Source organism: Rhinatrema bivittatum, chromosome 12, assembly GCF_901001135.1.
Source record: "Rhinatrema bivittatum chromosome 12, aRhiBiv1.1, whole genome shotgun sequence".
In the NCBI taxonomy this organism is placed as follows: Eukaryota; Metazoa; Chordata; class Amphibia; order Gymnophiona; family Rhinatrematidae; genus Rhinatrema; species Rhinatrema bivittatum.
Window position 1 is genome coordinate 34,318,931 of NC_042626.1, and position 18,682 is coordinate 34,337,612.

Genomic DNA, 18,682 nt, shown 5'->3' on the forward strand with positions numbered 1-18,682 from the left:
AACTCATGTCAGTGCACATTCAGGACAGACCATATCAAGCCCCAAAGGAAGAGTGAGCTGAATTATAACCTACAGCCAGGGGACATCACATACAGGTTGTGTGATGCCCTAAAGTGAATGATCGGGAAAGGTTTCCTTAACATGCAAATGGGTTAGGTGCTTATTGGTTCCTTAGACTGTGTTAAATAATTTAAATGTATTCATTTATGGTACCCTACAAAAATATTAACCATACATCATCACATGAAATGAGGGAAGAAACCAAATATGTCATCTCAAAAAAAAAAAAAAAAAATTAAAAGAGCTGGGATTAGAAGTAATAAGGGCCGAGTGTCATTAAAATAGGTTAGTTACCGGTGTGCTCGCTGGGTGAGTAGGCAGTGCATTTCTTGAGAATGCAGCAATAGCTGGTACATATTATTTACCAAGGTGCCTGTTCTGGGATCCAAGGTGAAAGAAGAATTCACAAATTTGGGGTTAGATTTGGAGCTGTCAGGGAGGGGCTCGCTGTTTCGGTACCAGCGATACATAGAATTCGGATATCCCTCGTTCTCCCTGCAGTGAAGGACTGCTGTCTTGCCTGCTGGCACAGCTTTGGGCACACTGCATCTTGGAGTCACTGGCTTTACTGTGAGTGGAAGAGACAGACAGATGTTACAAACAGGAAGTATAAGAAGAATCAGTCCAACTCCAAACTCTTTCCCAGCTACAGTGAGTAAATTATTCTCACCTCTTCATGTTTCCATAATATTATATACTAGTAAGTAAAAGCCCATCCAAAAATGAGGAAATACTGTGAAGTGTAGGAAGTGTGACCTCACCTTAAGTATTGTGTGTAGTTCTGGTAACCACATCTCGAAAAAGATATAACAGAATTAGAAAAGGTACAGAGAAAGTTGACCAAAATGATAAAGGGTCTGGAACAATTCCCCTATAAGGAAAGGCTAAAGAGATTAGGGCTCTTCAGCTTGGAGAAGAGACAGCTGAGGGGAGATATAATAGAGGTCTATAAAATGAGTGGTGTGGAACAAGTAAGGGTGAATCAGTTGTATACTCTTTTAAAAGTAGACTTACAGGACACACAATGAAGTTACTAAGCTGTACATTTAAAACTAATAAGAAAATATGTTTTTACTCAAGCATAATTAAAGCACTGCAATTCATTGCCAGAGGATATGGTGAAAGTTGTTAGTGTAGTTGCATTTAAAAAAGGTTTGGCCAAGTTCCTGAAGGTCTTGAGCCTATCTACATGAACTCCCCCATCCCAGGGTGGACACATCAGTGGTTAGGACAATTTGGGTAGGAGGACTTTGGAATGAGATCCCCTGTTCCAGATTTGAAAGTACCCACCACCAGGACAAAGAATCTCCTGAGGGGCGAGGTGACTTGGATGCGATCCTAGAGGTTCTGCACATGTGTAATCGTGCCAAGGGAGTGACATGGATGGTTGCGGCCATATAGCCCAACAACCTCAACATCTGCCATGCTGACACCTGCTAGCTCTGCTGAATCTCTGCCATGATGGTCATCAAAGTGATGGCCCTTTGATGCAGCAGGAAGGGAGGAAGAGTTATATTTGCATACCAGCAATGCAGGAACGGGGCAAATTTCCTCTTTATTATATAGAGATATATATAGAAACTTTTCTATAGACAAGATCTGAAATTAGTTTAAACACTTAGTTTACAGCCACTTCTGGATGGATGAAACACAGCAAAATACTAATAGCAGTCAGTCCGTTGTAGCAAAATAAGAAAAGTGGGGCTGGCCACTGGCTTAGTGGCAGTGCTGTGTGCAGTCACGTGGAAAGATATGGGTTCAATTCTAGGTCAAGCCTTCCATGCCTTGGGCTTGCCAGGGATGCTGCAGAAGCAGTGCTCGCAGCCTCTGGGGGGAGAGGGAGACAGTCCTCCTACATTGGAAACACCCAGTGGCCCATAATTGCAGAGTTTTGGAAAAAGCCCTGGTGCACGGCTCCCACTCAAGAACTAGAAGTGTGATGACTGGGTTATGTGAACAGGGAGGGGATATAAGAGGGGACAAAATTCGCAGGTAGCTGTGAATGAAGGGGTCATGGTGCCTGATCCCAGCCCTGGTTCTGACTAAACTGGAAGCCCAAAGAAGCATGAGGAAATTGTAAGGCCCAAAAAATAGACTGGAAAAGTGAAAAGCAGTTTAATGCAGTACTCAACATACCTAGTCTGCTGATTGCTGAGGCAATGCTTGGCCGGGGGCTATGCACTAGAGCGCCCTCTGCACCCCCACAATCATCTACTTATTTGAGATCCTGCCAGGTATTTGTGAACGGGATTTGTTACGGTTGGAAACAGGATACTGAGCTTGATGGAGCCTTGGTCTAATCCAGTATGGCAATTCTTGTGGGCCCTGAATCTAGCCACTAGGTCTCATCCTGGAGTGATAACTATGACTTCCTTCCCCTTGGATCTGTGAATGCTGCCTCTGCAGTATCCCCATCACCAGCTGTGCACAGCACTGCCACTGAGCCATCAGTTACACCTGTGATGTATATTATATTTCTTCTCTTTTCCAGATCCCTGAAATTGGTGAGGGGATGATGAATGGACAAAGAATTATATTAAATGGACAAAGAATTATATTAAAGTACAACTGTCCAGTAAAGTTGAATAAATAAATCAGTAAGCATACAAATTCCTACTGAATTCCTAGAAATGTGTTTGCAAAGGTTTCAAGTGGGAAGATGGGAGTCTGTGGAATAGATCAGTGTTCTTTTGAGCCAGAGAAGGTGGCAGATAAGAAAATGAACCCATGGCATGATGACAAATCTTACCTTGCACTGTTAGTTCAATGGTGACCTCGTCAAATTTTTTTCCATCATTGAGGGCTGCCACTTCACAACGATAAGTAGCATTATCTGTCCGGCTTGTATTGTGAATTATCAGAGAGCTTCTGCTCAGAAGCTCTGCACGACCCATCAAATCACCTGGAGACAGAGAGATAACCAGAATGAACAGGGGAGCAGATGACCGAGCACCAAAGGCCAAGGCCTTCAGCAGAGCCAACTTAGATTCTTTCAGTTCAGATCCCAGAAAATGAAAAGACTAAGAAAACTGAAATGCAACACACCCTGAAATATTCAATCTTTCCTGAATGCCACAAGAGAAAAGCTTACTATCCATCTGTGATGCACAGTTTGCAGATACTGACAGAGATAAGTAACATCTACTGAAATATTCAATCACTCTAGCAGAGTAAGCGCAAAGCATCTCTCCTGCGACATGTCAATACAGGAAATGGCAACTCTCTCATAGTTCAGCAAGGGAAACAGCCACAGCCGAAGGAAAGGAAAAAAATCTATCCAATTAAGATACAACAAAGCAGCAGAAGAAATCATTTAGGAAGAATAGCGAGGGTAGAAAGAGGATGCATTTAATATCAATAATGTTTTCTTTCAGTTCACTTTTAGGGGGACATTTTCAATGGGATTTCTGCAGGAGAAAATGGGCAGATGCAGTGAACTACACATGGTAATTTCATTTTGAAATCCCTGCAGGTTTTTTACACTGCTTATTTTGCACCTACAAAGTATGTGAAGTAAAGGCACCAGCCGCCATTAGAATTGCTTGAGGGCCTGCAAATACTGCAGGTACTCAGGGCTGGTGCAAGGGTAGTAGGTGCCCTAGGCGACTTCTGCTTTGTGCCCCCCGCCGGTCTCAGCCCTGACTGCTATCTCGTTCGCACAGCCAACTGTGTGCTTCTCAGGGCCGTGAGCAGCATGTGGCCCGACGAATCTCTGTTCCTTTTGCTGGGAGTGGGCTAGGCTCCACTTGCAGCACCACATGGCTGCTCTTCAGCGCCCCCTAAGGGCTGGCGCAATAGGCGACCGCCTAGTTCGCCTAATGGACGTGCCGGCCCTCCAGGTACTTTAAAATCCAGCCTCTTAACGACTCATCATTTTGCTATTTATCTACATTTTGTTCATGCCTCATCCATGTTAGCCTGAGATGAGTTTGTTACAACCAAAAATACATAGATTCATAAATACATGAAATAAAAATGATACATAAAAACAATGATACTCGAAAATATAAATCATATAAAACCATACTACTTTTATTAAAACTGTCTGAATCAGGACTGACTAAATTAATGGAGTGGTGTTCAAAAGTATTTTTGCGCATAAAAACCAATTTAGGCATGTAAATAAATCATCTTCTGAAAATCAACTGGGGACCAGTGGGCATAAAAGTATTGCATAACTATTTTGCATGTCCTTTTTCTGCACTAGCAAGAAGTGTTCTGAGGGGCAAAGCTATAGGAGGGAAAGTCATTTTGCGCATATTTTCTATTTTCAAAAGGATGTGTGTAAATCTATGCATATGAAATTACACCTGCTTGAGGGCAGATGTAACTTCATGTACGTATGTCAGTGCACATAGTAGGAACACCTGTGAATGTGCACTAGTCCACTTTGAAAATTCAGGCTAAAGTCTATATGGGCCTGTTTGAAAATTACCCTCTGTGATGAAACAAAGGTTTCATGCAGGCAGAAGCAGCCTGGAGAAACAGTGCAGTTAGGGGAAGTTTTAAAGGCAATTCCAGGAGGAACACTCTCTTAAGGTGAAAAGAAAAAGTGAGCAAGAGTTGGCTGGAGGATTGTAAAGCCAGAAGGAACAGGAAGCACAAAGGTGCTGGGAAATGTAGTTTGAAGATCATGGGCAGGGGTAGGACTGAGAGATTATATTACAATCTGTTTTGTTCTCACTATAGGGGTAGCCCATTCATTAAAATTCTAACCGTGATTCACAAAGTTTTGAGCGGAGATATCCCATCATATATAAGCAGTATATTAAGAATTTATAAGCCATCATGTTCTTTGAGTTTCTCAGGTCAGAATCTTCTGGATGTTACATCGATTTATATGATTTGCTCAATAGAAGCCTGTCAAAGGATGCTAACAGTTGCCGGCCTTGTGGCCTGGAATCTGCTTCCTGTCACTTTGAGGCAAGAACCTTGCCTCATTCCTTTTGGAAGTATTTATAAACTATACTGTTTGAATAGGCCTTTAAGGCGTTGGATTAACGGTATATGGGAAGTTATGAGTTAGCAAATCCAGCAAACACTCTGGACATTGACACCGGGTGAAGGAGTAATAGCTTAAGTTGCATCAATAGAGGTCAATGTATGTTGGCCAAGTTTGTATTATTAGTTTTGTGTATTTTATGGATATTTAATTGTGATCCGCTTAGAACTAAAGATAATGTGGAATATAAATGGTTTTAAATAAAGGTAAAAGTAAAAGTCACAGAAAGCTGGGCTAATAATTGGGAGACATAACAGAGGCTAATTAAAGAAAGATACTGTTGGAGTCAGAGAGAGAGAGAGAGAGCACTGCACTGCCTTTCAGGCAGAGAGGAGAAATGAGAGAGAGAGAGAGAGAGACACAGTCCCCGATGCAGAGATGCCTACAACTTTCAGTTAGGGATTTTGAATCTGCAAAAGTACAGCTGGGAAGTAGGTTCTATATGCTCCTAGGGAATTGGGCTGACCTACAGCTGATTACCAATATATCTTACTGAGGTAATCCCAGTGTCTCAGGACAGGAACTGAAAGCTTTGTGTGACGTGAATACTTACTGCAAATAGCTGGCTCTGGGCAGTGTGTTCCAGAAAACTGTCAGCAGGTTGTATAGAGCCTAGATGGCGATCTGTGGACACCCTGTAAGAGCCCAGTTTTCAAATCTATCCATGGTATTGCATTTGGGCAAATATGTGGACATGCAGAGATTAAAGCTAGCATTTTGTAAACTGTGCAGTGGGAGCCGCAGTTTATAAAATACCATGTATTTCTGATCTGAAAGAATGTGTAAATGTTTCAGAACGCACATATGTTTACAACACAAGAAAATGCATACTTTCTCTATTTTGTAAACATACACATGTATATTTGACAACTGCATGATAAACAATAATAATTAATACATAACATCGTCCCACACTGACAATCAAGCCCTGAAGCACCAGTATCCTTATAAAAGTCCTTGTATAAGGTTTTTTTTTCTTATTTTCATTTCTCACTAATATTATTACTCTATAAATGTTAAATTGCCATTAGATTTTTCTCTCTCACTGCCTTCCTTGAAGCTTCATCCTACTTCCTGTAACTTAACTGCCCTGAAATTCGAGATGTTTGAAATTTTTGAGATGTGATTTCTTATCTTATACTAATTCCATGTTTCGATATTGTTTCATTGTAAACAGATGTAATGTGCAAACTAACGTCGGTATAGAAAAGCTATAAATAAATAGTAAATAAATAACTGCGGAGGCAGGTATTTTGTAAAGTATATGTGGGTATTCCATATTGAAAATATACTTACTTGAGCAAGTACTTAGAATCACTAGTTCACCTCGTCCTTCTCCTGTTCACCTAGACTCTCCAGTACAGTTGTTCTCAACAGGTGTGTTGCAACACACTAGTGCGTCACCAGGTCCTGGAAAGTGTGTCGCAGGGCCAGCAGAGGCTGCTCTCTCCTCCTCAGCCTGGGCAGGAGTTGCCCAACGTCTCCTTCATCAGGCATGACAGGAGGCTGTTCTCTCTTCCTTCTCTTTCTGACCCAATGGAAGGTGGTTTCCTCCTCCTCTACCCAGATCATGTGCTTCTGGGCCTGGTGTGACACCAACTTTTCCTCCCCTTGCCAGGCCTGGATAGTGCTGATGTTCTCTTCACCCCACGGGACACGAAAATGATAGAGAGCAGGAGGGAGAGAAATGTGTGCTCTACACGTATAGATCCACTGCTGACTTCTGCTGCCGCTGCCGCCTCCTTTCCCCAGCGATTCTTGCCTTCATCTGCAGCTGATAAGGAATGAGGAAGATTCTGGACTGAACAGGAGGTTTTTCTGCTGGTTGGGAGCCAAGAGGAGGGGAGAAATATGGGTGCTGTAGAACAGAGAGGAGTGGAAAAGAAGAGGGAGTGTGGGTGCTGCTAAGCTGGGAAGCTGCCAAGGGTATTAGGTGCCTTAGATGACCCTTCAGTCTTGTGCCATCCCCAGCCCTGATCTTCTCCATCTGGGCCCATCCCATGTACAATTAAAAATTATGTGCTTATAATAGATTTTACATAAAGGATATTCAAAGTATAGTAATCAAAGTACAGTTTTCAAAATTAAAAATCTCTCTTTCAATATGTATATTATATTTATATGCACTGTTGTATGCCAACTAGAAAACACTGCTAAAAGCCAAAAAAGACACTTGGAACCATATGGTATTAGGGCTACTGTAACACATATTGAATGTGGACTTGGCACTCGGAAAGCCACGAGTAAACTGAATTACAATTCCAATACAGTAAACTTTCCATACCAAAATAGCACTAATTGCCAGCATACAAACAATAAAAACCCTACCTATGAGAAGGCAATGCTGTAAATATTACATCAGGTGTAGTATTGGTATTTTAGAGCCTATTAGGAAAGCAGAACAAGCTAGGCTGCTATAGCTCTCTACACAGAAACTACATGCTTGCAAATTACCTCACATCAGTCATACATGCAGAACACACAGACCCTGAACAAATCCAGAACAGAGAGACCCTAAAGTGAAAATAAAAATCTGCAGACAAAAACTGAACTGGAAAACACACCAAGCTAGACTCTGTATGCAGCGTGACAATGAAAAAGCGGAAACAATTCCATTCCTCATAAAATATCAAACGATAACATTAAGAAATATAAATCAATAATAATAAAATCATACTAATAAAAATTTCAAAATAGCTGTGAAACAGAATAACATCCAATAATTAAAAACTCATATTAAAAAATGGTCCAAACACCACAAAAATATTGCAGAATAGCAGACACATCAAATAACATCTATTGATTTAAAACTAACAAGGATAAAATTTCATCAGCTCTCCATACCTAGGAACTCTGATTACCAAATGCTCTGAGATTGTCAAGGATTAGCTGGTGGGGGTGGGGATCTACAAACTTTCTCTCTTTCATACACCACACACAGCCTCTTACACATACGTGCTGTCAGTCTCACATGCTCCCTCTCTTTCTCTTACACATAGGTTCCTTCTCTCACTCACCCTCACACAGGCTCCTTCCATCTCTCATTCAAACATACTTTTACTCATACCCACACGCTCCTCCCTTTTCTTTCTCACTCTCACACAAACCACACACATGCTCTCTCACACTTACCTTTCCTCTCTCTCACACATGCAGGTTCCACCTTTCACGCAAAATACACACCCTCACTCTCTCATACAGGGTACCTTTCTCTCACATACATATACACCCTCAAGTTTCCTCTCTCTTACTTAGACATACATGGAATAGACTTAGTTTTTGGGTACTTGCCAGGTTCTTATGGCCTGGATTGGCCACTGTTGGAAACAGGATGCTGGGCTTGATGGACCCTTGGTCTGACCCAGTATGGCATTTTCTTATGTTCTTATGTTCTTATCCTTACACAGGATTCCTCTCTCTGACTCTCACACTCACTCACAATGCACAATCACTTTCTCAAACACCCTCACTTGCTCATAGGCTCCCTCACTATCTCACTCATACAAATGCCCTCACTCTCTCACACACACAAACCTACCCTCATTCTCTCATACATTCAGGCTCCCACTCTCTTACATACACAACATATTTCTTCTGTCTTATGCGTATACCAATGCAACAGTCTCCTTTCTCTTGCTCATTCCAGGCTTCTCTTCTCTTCCATGTGGGTAGGATAGGCCCTGCCCTCGGATCTCTCAGGCCTCTCTCCTCTGTGTCTTCAGGACAACTTTGTTGGACAGCCGATCTCTGAAAGCCCATAGCGCATACCTGATTGCTCAGAGCTCCAGGAAGTTGATCTGGCAACATCTTTCCTGAGCGGACCAGAGGCTATGGGTGCGGAGCTCCCCAGCCCAGGGTGGATGCATCTGTGGAAAGAGATTTCCCGTTCCAGATTGGAGAGTACTGCCACCAAGACAAAGAGGCCTGGAGAGATGGGGTGACTTGGATGCAAACCTGGAGGCTCTGCGTGGCCTGGCAACATTGTGACCTTAGGGTCCACTGGGCTCTGCGCATGTGTAATTGTGCCAAGGGAGCACACTTTTGAACTCCTCTAGTCCACACCTTATTTTCCTCGATAAAATGTATGCGCAAAATCGAAAATACTAGTATACACTTGACGTTTATGAAATAGCATATATAAATTCCTTCAAGTTTTTCTCTGTCTCCATCTGCTGGAAGGGAGGCGTAACCCAGCAGTCTGGGCTCATCCGGGTACGTACAGGGAAATAGCATATATAAATGCCTAAGTACTATTTTTATGTGTGGAACCTCTTTGAAAATTCAGTCTTATTGAGTACATTTTCCAAAGTGTTACACACATAAAATTAACATATATGCACAAGCTCTAGCTTGTTTCTGTGTGCATGCAATTTTATAAACATTAAAAGTATGCAGGTATTTTTGGTTTTGCATGCACATTTACCTGTTCAAAAAATAGGACGGCCTAGGAGTGCTCCAGGGCAGGTCCAAGAGGGATGCACTGAAGTTATTTTATAAGAGACTATTGTGAATACATTAGGTAACCTATTTGCATACTTTTACATCTGCTAATTAGTGCAGAGATCTTTGAACGTTATCCTCTCAGTGTAATTAATAAATCAGCCATGAACTCTCTCCACTTCATGAAATGCTTTCAGAAATAACCAACATTTTATCTTATTCCAGTAAATCATTTAACAGATGTAATTCTAATCAAAGGGCATGCCAAAAATGGATCTTTATAGAACATCTTTTTCTGGGCACCCTGCAAATTTAATTTTCCTCGAAGAGGGGAACTGAAACAATAGACACTTCAAAGATCTTAAAACATGCAGTGGTTTATAAATCTGAAACGTATCAATCAAATAATTTGAACCAATCTTACAGGTGCCCTAAAAGTCTAAGATCAGTAGTTTAAACTGCACCCCATAAACAACAGGCAGCTCATGGATGTTCTTAGACATGTGCCTGAATGGCCTACCTAGCTGCCATATTCTGGAGAAGCTGAAGTTTACGGACATGTCAACAAGTTCTAAAAAGTAAACCATGGTCTGAAATAAGTGATGCCAGTCTTAATGAAGAACAGTGGTGAGATGCTGGTTAGGAAAAATGCTTGGGAAATAGAATGACAGAAGACTCTCATACCTACTATGTTATTGTTAAAAAACACATAGGAAGTTTCTCCGCCTCTGCTTTTTTTCCATTCAATCCTGGGAGTAGTTGTATCGGAGTCTTCAATGATGCAGGACAGCTCCACACCTAGTCATGGAAAGAAAGTAAACTTATCATGCAGAACAAAATGCAGAATTTTAAGCAGGTATATGGGACAGCTCCCCCCCGTTCACCTTCTCCTATACCTAAGCAACCAGCCCAGTTGGAAGTACCTCTTGCTTACCGCCATTTATGACTGGGGGAAGGGGGAAAGAGTCCAAAGGAGAGGTGCCAAGGGTCTTTGTTCACAGCAGCCAAAAATGTTCCCTGATTATGCTCCACCCTTCTTTTGCTGACTATAAGGCAGCCATTGCAACAGTCTTTGGCTACAGTCTATCGACCACAACTCCCCTCGGAATATATGAATGCACCAATGCATTATGAATCCCATTTGTTAGTGTTACTTTGCATAATAGCTGGTATTCCTGCTTCCTAGGGGCTGTGAACTCCTCCAGGGATAACATTCTAACAAAGCCATAGCTCTATTTTATTGCAATGACTAGGCCTCAATTCAGCCACTAGATGTCACTAATGCACAATGACTCACACCCCTCCCTCCCCTCAGTGACTGGGGATGCTGTCTTCACAGTATCCAAATGGGTAGTGCATAGCACAGTCACTCGGCCACTGGGCTAAACCCAAAACATTTCAATTGTGGCTGCCATTTGAACCTGGAGGAAATCCTGAAGAAAAAAGATGCACCAAAAGCACTTTTTAATCCACCTTAATTTTCAAGAATTTATGCAAGATTCGTTTGCAGTAAAAGTGCCTGTCTTAGACGTAAAAAAAAAAAAATCCTTTATTGATTACAGATCAATCAATTGTGAAATTTTAGCCAATGTGGCTAATGTGACTTGCAAAAGGAACCATATGAATTTTAAAGTTTTATAGTGGATGATCCCACCCATCATGCCTTTTCAAAATATTGCTTGGTGCAGTCAGTAAAGTTTTCTATTACATAGTTTCAAAAATGCAGCTTGAGTTACCAGTTAGCCACATCCCCTGCAAGGAAAACCGGACTTTCACCGGCGATACAGTTAATAGACAGTACTTACTTTCATGTTCCAGTACGACGGGCTTTTTATTACGTGACACCACCACCACAGCCAGAATCCTACAAACTAGAAAGGGAAAACAAAAAGTTTAATAAGAAGATATGCCAGGAGGCAAGTCCCATCAGCAAAAGTCCCCAACCTCAAAAGCGAAATCTCCCCCTTCAGATACATTAATAGATGCAAGTTCTTAGTGTTTGAATCAACTCTGCTTTATTCTCTTCAAAGTGAAAAAAGAAAAAAAAAACTTGACTAACACTAACAATAAAATGACCTCCTGTTTAGCCACCCTGAGCAGAGAATCTAAGCATCTCTGGGTGCTGCAGTGCTGACCACGTTCAACAAAACTCCCTGTGGGTATCACATTGCCTCATGCGTATATTTTGAATACATCATACAAAACCCAAAATGGGAATCTAGGGCGGGAGATTTTTTTTTAGAAGCAGAGGTTTGCAGCCACAATATATAAAGGCAGAAGAAGTAAAGAATACCCAGGAATAAGTCCCATAGAGGAAGCAACAGATCTAAGAAACATACAAGTTCATATGTTGAGGAACCTTGTTATTACTGTGAATCAGAATATCCTAAAGTAATGATCTCCTCTGCAGCTGCACTCAAGCTTCCCACAGAAAATACATCTTGACTTGAAATATTTATTTTTAAAACACGAGACTGCCTACAGCCCTCGCAGTTTTATATTTTATCATTACATCTACTAAAACATAAATAAAACACAACTGCAATAGACTGAACAATCGTTTCTTCTAAAAACATTGTTGCACTACTGGGAAGCCGCATTTGGATTATCTTCACACCACATTCTTCCAAAAGCAAGGAGTTGGATTCTGAAAAATATTTTGATAGAAGTTTTAATGTTACAATTGATTGAGGTCCAGTTGCTTGATTTAAACTCTCCTTTTATGTATTAGCTGTGGCAGCTATGTTTTCTACTTTCCCATTCCAGGTGACCCTCCATGGCCTAACATATCTCGAAAGTTAGATAACAAAGCCGTTGTGCTGAAAATGGTATGACTGAAGCTCTTCATAATGAAAGTTTCTGTCTCCCCTTTATCAGTTGTCTGTCTTCTAGCCATCCTCAGTCACACACAGCACATTGTGCGCATTGCACGTGCCGGGGGAAGAAAGGCAACAGGTGGAGAATTTGCAGGATAGCGCAGAAGCTTTAAGCAGCTGTCAGATTCTCAGATCAGAAGGCACAGCAGCAGTTCAAGAATCCCGAATGTTGTGCTGAGTTTATTAAACAGGAATTCAAAGTCTCCAATCGGAATTGTATTCATTTTAGATGCTATTTATAGATCAACAACTGGATAGCTTCAATGCCTTACAGTACAGACGCTCCTTTTCATGCCCGCTACGACTTGCCCCTCGTCGCCGAGTCCACAAGGAAGCATTCCATCAAGGGCTGGCCACACTGCCCGAGTAGAAATGGCACTGAAACTGCTGGGACTCTTGATTCCCAGTTCCACTCACTGCTAGGAATTCAGCATGGATATTTAAAAAAAAAAAAAAAAAAAAAAAAATCAACCCCTTAGAGTTCTGGCACTGCTGGTACCTCAAAGGTACTTTAAAGATTTGGAGCATGAGCCTCCCTTTCTCTCTTCCCCCCCCCCCCCCCCCCCAATCACACACACCAGGATTCTCCACAGACCAGAATTGGACTCTAGAGGACTGGGGGAAGGGAGGAACCTAACCACCTGATCCTCCGCTCATTTGCATAAATATGCCACCACTGCCACTAAACTGGACTCCTCTCTCTGGTTCCTCTATTCCTTCTATTTTAGCATCCCCAGGACAGTGGCAATGAACAATCTAACAATGGATCAACAGAGCCATCAATGATGAATAATGCACTCATGAATCAACTTGAAATAAAATGAGAATAAAGGAATATAATCTGCATCGATGCATGCATTCCATTAATGGTGTGAGCACATGTGTATTATGGGTACCTTTTTCCTAGTGTTATGAATGCATCAATTATCCATATCCTTCACTGATCTCTCCTTAAGGTTCTCCTAACATAGGGGGAAGACCTCTGACACTATTACCCTGGTATCCACTCCAATTGTGGAACAAGCAGGAGTGCAGTTCTAGCCAAAATATGCCAGCGCCCTGGTGTCTGCAGAGCATGACAAATTATGCCACCAAGGGAAACACACACTAGAGGGCAATTAAAACATTAGTATCCCTTCACCAAACTCCCGCTCTGCAAGTGCAATGCCTCACACTCGGGCAGTGGTACTTCATCCTGCTGACAGAAGCACCTATGCACTCAACATCACAGCGTTCGTGAGCATACCCCCAAGCCCCAGCCTGGACTGGCCACACGTTAGGGCTGGCAGCTGCGCCCTGTGAAAGAGCCATCAAAAAGCGTGTGAAGGTGCCTCTTTCATGGGTGCCACACACCACCTATCGCAAGACATACGAGTTATGACAGAAATGAACGTGACGGGGCCCTGGGTGATGAAGGTTACAATGCCATCCATGTTGCCATGGCACTCCACGGCACCAACAGTGATAATATCAGCAGGCAGCGCCATAGCGCTGGGAGGAGTACACAACTTCTGCTGGTGTCAATTACACTTGCTGTGCCCCCACTATCTCGATGACGCTTTATGGATTCCGCTTGCTCAGTGTGACACCAGTGTGCACAGTGCCACTTGAGCCCCAACTGCGTCTGTTTGTCACTGAGCAGCACTTAATAGCATCACCCTCAGGGCGCCCACAGTGGTTTATCACCGGCTTGATAATTGTGGCATCGGTGGTCAATGATTGCCCCCTCCCGGTGCCCTAAGGCATGGAGGAAACCCATGGTGTCTGATGGTGCACTGCAGCATTTGACCACACCCATCGTTCTCACTGTGGTGACGGCACAGTCAATGCGCAGCAGTGATCAACCTCGCCTATGGCACTGAATGACGTGCGTCCAAGGCATTGGCGGCATTCAACAGCACCGAAGATGCTCAATGGCACCTACACACACACCCGGCTTTCAAAATTCACCTTTGAGTCTCTTAGATCAAATGGATATCATGAAGCAAACACTAAAAAGCATTCCATGACGTTACTTTTCGTTACTCCACATCACTAGTGCTTCTTAGATATTCCTTGGCAAGTTATAATCTGCAGTGTGAAAATTGGAGAAAGTGCATGAAAAGCGCCGAAGCAGAAGAACTAAACATATTATCATGTCAGGAGTTTGCTGAGTAAGAGAAAAATACTAATTTCCATTCTTTTGGGCACATGATGACTAAAAGGAAAGTATTATTTCTATTCCTTTATTTGAAAAATCTAGAAAAATTTAATGAAAAAAAATAGTTGGATGGTTTTCTTATGGACCAATGATTATTTATGACCTGTAGTATTAAAAGGTTGCTATTTGGTTAAAAACCTATACACAGGTGTTATGAAGGTCCATAACATAGCCATTATTGTACTGCATTAGTGATATGGAGAATCGAAAAGTCAAGTCAAGTCATCAAATGCTCTTTAGTGTTTGCTCTAAAATTGACCCAGGCTTACTGCACATAAAAGTACGTGTGTTGCCTAGTTTTCCGTGTACTTTTAAGTACACTCAGGAGAGGCGTTCCAGAGGGGCTGAGCTGGCACTCAAGTGTATATTTTTTTATTTTAAAAAGTATGCACATGTACACACATAAGTTATGCCCTCTGAAGAGAACGTGTAAATTTATGCAAATGAAAGTGTACACATGCTTGCCCAATTACCTGAGTATTTTAAAAACAAACTTACGCACCTTTGAAAATACTTGGTGTACAACATACATGGAGACTTTATCACTATGTGGCCTGTTTGAAAACTGCCCTCTTATAGTGCTAGTATGCCCTTCAAGAAAATGGCGAGAGCAGTAAATACTTTGCTATGTTCTGCTATATAGCATGGCACTGAAATCATCTTATATTGGTTAGTTGTGCAGATTTCATTTTAAAGATGCATTTTTTTTAAATTTTGAAACCAATAGAAATGTTATTGGGGGATGCCCAGTAGTTCAGTGGTAAGTGCTGTGCACTGCCCATGCAGTGCAACTGGCTTTCATTCCTAGATCAGGTCTTCTGCTACACAAGCTGACCAGGGCTGGGGTTGCTATGCAGATAGTCCCTGGAGGGAGGGAGGGTCAGTCATCATGCATCAGCAAGACCTATTGGCCAGACTTAGAACCAAATTAGCAGGGTTCTGGAAGGAGTCAAGCTTTGTGACCCCTGCCTTAGGACTGTCACTACAATGACAGGGCTGAGCTGAGAGGAGATACAAACTGAGGGAAAAAAAGTTGGATAGTGATGAATGAAGGTTCATGTCACTGGGTCCCAAAAAGCCAGTTCCAATGAACTGGAAGCCCAAAAGGAGCAGGAAGGGACTGGCAGGCCAAAAAATGTTTACATTTAAAATATCTGCGCCACTCTACTATGGAGGTGAGCAGAACTCATGGGTCACCACAGGGATGTACCAAAAAAAGTGATTTTTCATTTTATAAATCTCTTCTTAATTGTTTGGCAAACATTAGCACAGTCATTAAACATGTCTGACAAATTTCACATGGAAAAAAAAAATACTGTGGATATTTTAGTTTCTCCAATTTTTTATTGCTAACAAAAATTAAAAGAGAGGTGAAGGGGAGGATTGTGAATGCAGCGGAAACATCAAATGTCAGTTTTAAATTGTACTTGCAAAGATTTTCCATTAAATGCTATAGTAAAAGCAAAAAATAAAAGAGAAGAGAAGTCTAGATTTTTTCATTTTCATTCTTTAACAACTTCTTGTTTCTCATGGGCACTGAGTGCTAACTAAATTATAAGGCACATCCACTGTTTAAAAAAGGATGAGTAGATTAAGGCCTTAGTAGGCATGGCACTAAAAACCCACAATGGACTGCATGATTGTTTTTTCAGCTTCTAGAGGAAGTCTGTCCAATACACATATGAATGCTTTACACTGTATTTTTCCCACTACTTAACTATGAGCAGAGGAGTAATCTAGTGCTTAGAACAGCAAGCTAAGACCCAGGGAAATCAGGATTCAAGTCCCACCTTGGGTAAGTCAATTTATCCTCTGTTGCTTCAGGTACAAACTTAAAGGTGAATTTTAAAAGCACGGCGCATGCTAAAACTGGGAGATACACGAATATGTTGGGCTGGTGCGCACCGAGTGGATTTTAAAAGCCGCCCGAGTACGCGCATACCTCTCACCATGCACACAAATGAATATTACCCAAAAAAGGGGGCATGGTCTGTACGGGGCATGGATTTCAACTTGAAATTTGCAAGTAAATATTTACGCACCCAGACACGCGCTGGGGTCCCCTGCTGCAGAACTTTACTTCTGCTATGGAGGACGTGTAAATAACAAAATAAAGGGTCGGGGCTAACAGGGGAAAAGGAAGGCTATTAAACTAGGGGGTATGGAAGCCCTATCCCTTACTTGGGCGAACTGGGAAGAAACTGGGAAAACTGGTAATGGCTTCAGCGCGAGTGCCTATTAAAATCCTCCCACTTACACAGTAGACGCGGGCTGGGTGTGCATCTACTTAAAATTGCACACACGTGCATGCAGTCAGGCTATTTTAGAACGTGCGCGCATATACGTGCGAATGTTATAAAATGGCCACACGTCCCTGGGCGTGGGATAATGACTGTACGCACAAGTGCATGCCCGCACCTGTTTAAAAGTTATCGTCTTAGTTTTATACCTACAGTACCTGAATGTAATCAGCTTTGAAGGGCCAAAAAGCAGAATATAAATACAATAAATAAGAGTAAAAAACTGGCTTGTTCTGTAAAAATAAATAGTTGTCCCTCATTTTTTTTTTAATGTAGGATCAGCTTCTTTGGTGCCCCCATCTTTGTAACCTGTTTACAGTGATTCACTGCTAGGGTACTGTTATGAGTTTTTAGGGTAGTCCTCTTTTGCACAGAACTGTCATGTTCAAAGTATTCTGAAGCTAAAAGACTGTCCCGCTTAAAAAAAAAAAAAGTTATTTTCAGAGAAGGGACTAAAAACCATATGAAGGAACAAGATGTCACCTCCGCCAACATTCACTCCCTTGATACCACCCCAGTAAGTAACGCAAAGACTCATTTGTAGGGTGGGATGCCTGACTGTTCCACAGTGAAACAATGAAGATGTACAGTCAAGGGCTAAAATACGCTCTCAGCATTCATGTCCCAAATTAAGCTTTAGCCAGGACTCCATGCCTTGTTGTGTGAGGGAGCTTGATAAGAGTTATAAAAAGCCATCCTCCCACTGCTGGAAACAAAGGCTGCAAAATACAAAAGGGACTGGTAAATCCTCCAAACAGTAACAGGTACCCTCCCAGCACTGGCGGGTTGATTTTCTATTTACAGGCCAAATGAACGATCTGGGCTTATTCTGATCACAGGAATTGTTTGACGGGTGGACCAGAAGAGCTTCACCAAGGCTTCCCAAACTTGTGCTGTGGAGCTCACAGCCAGTCAGGTTTTCAGGATATCTACAATGAATATGCAGGAGATATTTGGATATGCTGGGACTTCAGTGTACACAAATTTATCTCATGCGTATTTATTGTGGAAATCCTGACTGGCTGTGTGTTCTGCAGGACATGTTTGGGAAGCCCTGGCTTAAGCTATAATAAATACCAGCCCTTTAAAGATTAACACATCCGCAAAATGAAGGGCTTAAAATTGGTTTAAACTAAAAATGAATTACTGGCTGTCCTATTTTTTTAAGCCCTTTGGTCTTCTTTCTTCTATCGTTCCTACTGCAGTAATTCACAGGAAATTCTATATATGTTCAAACTGCCTTCAAAAAATGAACCCAGCTACTTCACCTAGCCCTGAGGTATGCGGTATTAATGGTGTATGCCACTTTGTTCATTGGGAAAATATAATTATGGGTTCAGCCTTTGCTCTAGTTTTTTTTACTCTAAGAATTAAAGTATTTTCTCCATGTTTATATTTTATTTTAAAATGCTGTTATGGAAAAAAAGCAGAACTGAGGTCTTTGAGCCTTGGGATTTGTAATACTAACTATATTGTCTCAAAAAAAAAAAAAAAATAGAAAAGAGACCATGCTCTGCAAATCACAATGTTCCATTTCAAACATTTAAAGCAAGTTATTTAGAATGCTCAAAAATATCAACTCGCTTGCAACTCAGCTCCTCAGCTAATTACATATGCTTTTTGATCTTATTCTAAGTAACACATTGGTGGTTTTCTAACCTTTCATTGTTTCTCTAGCACCTGAAGTAGGCGGAGCCCCGCCGAAAGGGGCACAACAAGAAAATGTGGCTATGTACAATGAGTATGCAGGAGAGTTTTTTCTCTGGTTGAAATTAATACAATATTAATATAATATAATATATAT

General features: G+C 41.7%; 1 protein-coding gene across 1 annotated transcript in view; it reads right to left on the reverse strand.

The window, feature by feature from the left end:
• Positions 1 to 18,682, reverse strand: part of JAM3 (junctional adhesion molecule 3) — a 59,901-nt gene that overhangs the window by 12,448 nt on the left and 28,771 nt on the right. The window contains exons 2-5 of the mRNA XM_029573152.1: positions 11,308 to 11,373; positions 10,187 to 10,300; positions 2,810 to 2,962; positions 426 to 628 (exon numbers count right to left, since the gene is read on the reverse strand). Coding sequence (XP_029429012.1) covers positions 426 to 628; positions 2,810 to 2,962; positions 10,187 to 10,300; positions 11,308 to 11,373 — 536 coding nt within the window. The remainder of the gene's footprint in view (positions 1 to 425; positions 629 to 2,809; positions 2,963 to 10,186; positions 10,301 to 11,307; positions 11,374 to 18,682) is intronic.